At 34.7% G+C, this 1,992-nt stretch overlaps 1 protein-coding gene across 1 annotated transcript; it reads right to left on the reverse strand.

The window, feature by feature from the left end:
- Positions 1–205: 205 nt before the first annotated feature.
- LOC143077043 (heavy metal-binding protein HIP-like) lies at positions 206–1,564 on the reverse strand. The gene is made up of 2 exons (XM_076252929.1): positions 1,225–1,564; positions 206–606 (listed from the first exon to the last, which is right to left on the reverse strand). Exons 1-2 carry the CDS (start codon positions 1,562–1,564, stop codon positions 206–208), a joined length of 741 nt encoding a protein of 246 aa, XP_076109044.1.
- Between the last annotated feature and the right edge of the window lie 428 nt (positions 1,565–1,992).

Consider the following 1,992-nt stretch of genomic DNA (forward strand, 5'->3'; position numbering starts at 1 on the left):
TTAGTGAAAATGAACGTCATACTAAACTCCAAAACATATAAATAAATTATATAAACAAAAAAACAACAACATTCAAGTCCTTTAATTTGCTATTCACAAACTTTATATATGACATATCTATACCGTTGTGACTGATTTCGCAAAAATGCTTCCCGGAGATCTCATACTCAGATGTGTATATATAATACAGCAAAATACAGTAATTTTACTCAGTAATAAGGTATCCAGAAAATGTAGACCTATGTTCACCAACAATCTGTTCCTCACTTGTAGTGCCATGTTTGACATAAACTGTGTCATTCATCTTTAATGCCATTACAACATTCACAGTCCCAGTCGATACATCATTACCGAAAGCCAGGACCATTTTCTCATTATTTTTCCATAGATTGCAGTGTAAGTAGCTGTTATGATAAGACATAACCGTTGTTGAAATAGAGTAGAGACCCGTTTTCGGCGCAGTAAAAACTCCAGTGTTATGGCTGTAGACTCCACCCATGTTTACCCATATTTTGTCAAATATTACAACTTCATTTCTAGCAAGATTCTTTGTTGATGTAAGCGATGCTGTAAAAGCGGGCCTTTCCTTTTTTCTCAGTCCAGGTTCTGAAATAAGACATATATTAATACAATTTTCAACAGACACATACAAAAGAAACCTAAACATACTATAATGACCGTCTCTTATTGCTTTGCTCATTGTTGTAGGCCGTACGGTGACCTGTAGTTGTTAATTTCTGTGTAATGTGGTCGTTTATGGAGAGTTGTGTCATTGGCCATCATACCACATCTTCTTTTTTATATATTAAGTAGCTTGTGCGGTGGAAATCTGTACATAAACAATCCAACACATTTCCCTATGAGGTATAATTCAAATATCATTGAATATTTAAGATAATGTTTTTATGACTAATAATAGAGCAGTAAGCACCAAGAGTTGATGCTTTTAAAGTGAAGTCCCTAATTGTACTTAATGCAGATGAGTCAAACTCCTAAATTATTAAAAAAAAACTAAAGATTCTGTGTCTAGCAAGCAAGGGACGCCGGGTACCAGAGAATATCTATTCTTCTCATAATCAGTATAGGCTTCACAGTATCTAAATTCGTGTTAAAGAGTTGAATTGAAATTAGTTATACGTTAGAACTCGAAGTATATTGTGATTGAATATTTTCTTGCTGAATTTTGTTCCTGTCATAAAAGCTTCATAAATACTTCCTACATACCGTATCCAATGTCGTCAATAACAGCCTGTTTCATCCGAGGAATCATCTCGTTCATGGTATCTTCTACTGTCTTCTTAATAGCTGTCCTCAACACCTGGTTAAGTTTTGTGGTATCGAACAGAGCAACTAAAGGCATATTTTGATTGTCCAGTAGTGGTATCTCAGTAGAAGAGTTGTCACTATTTTGATTGTCCAGTAGTGGTATCTCAGTAGAAGAGTTGTCACTATTTTGATTGTCCAGTAGTGGTATCTCAGTAGAAGAGTTGTCACTATTTTGATTGTCCAGTAGTGGTATCTCAGTAGAAGAGTTGTCACTATTTTGTCCTTTACCGTATTTCATAATTGTTATTACAAAAAGCAGATACAAAATCCTCCTTAATACCACTGTAACAAGTTTACGAATTGTTTTCTTTAGAGATTTTTCCTTTGTCAACCTGTCAGAACTAGTGCATCGTATATTCAAAGAAACGGTATTTATATCGCGGCATCGCTCACCTTTTTTTTTAATCAAAGAAATATTGCACAACAGAAAGGCCGACAATCGTAATCTTTGTTGGCGTTTTTATCAGATAATGGAACTGTTCTTGTTTGAATGATATTTTCTTTCTATGTGAAAATAATGAGAATAGTTATGTCAAATAGTATTTATGATATGGCAATATCAGCCCCCTTAAATACTCGCCGAGACCGACAAAATCTCAGAGAAAGGCCATTGAACCTTTCGACGTCAGTTTGGTTATATGACATGCTGAGTTAACAGCTAGAGGA

The sequence above is a fragment of the Mytilus galloprovincialis genome, chromosome 5 (assembly GCF_965363235.1).
Source record: "Mytilus galloprovincialis chromosome 5, xbMytGall1.hap1.1, whole genome shotgun sequence".
Taxonomy (NCBI): Eukaryota; Metazoa; Mollusca; class Bivalvia; order Mytilida; family Mytilidae; genus Mytilus; species Mytilus galloprovincialis.

What these genes read in the sequence shown, in the direction of transcription:
- LOC143077043 (XM_076252929.1), bottom strand. Translation starts at nt 1,564, where the DNA reads ATGAAATACGGTAAAGGACAAAATAGTGACAACTCTTCTACTGAGATA. An exon ending in TATTGACGACATTGGATACG is followed by an intron (nt 607 to 1,224) that starts GTATGTAGGAAG and finishes GTCTTATTTCAG; the next exon opens with AACCTGGACTGAGAAAAAAG.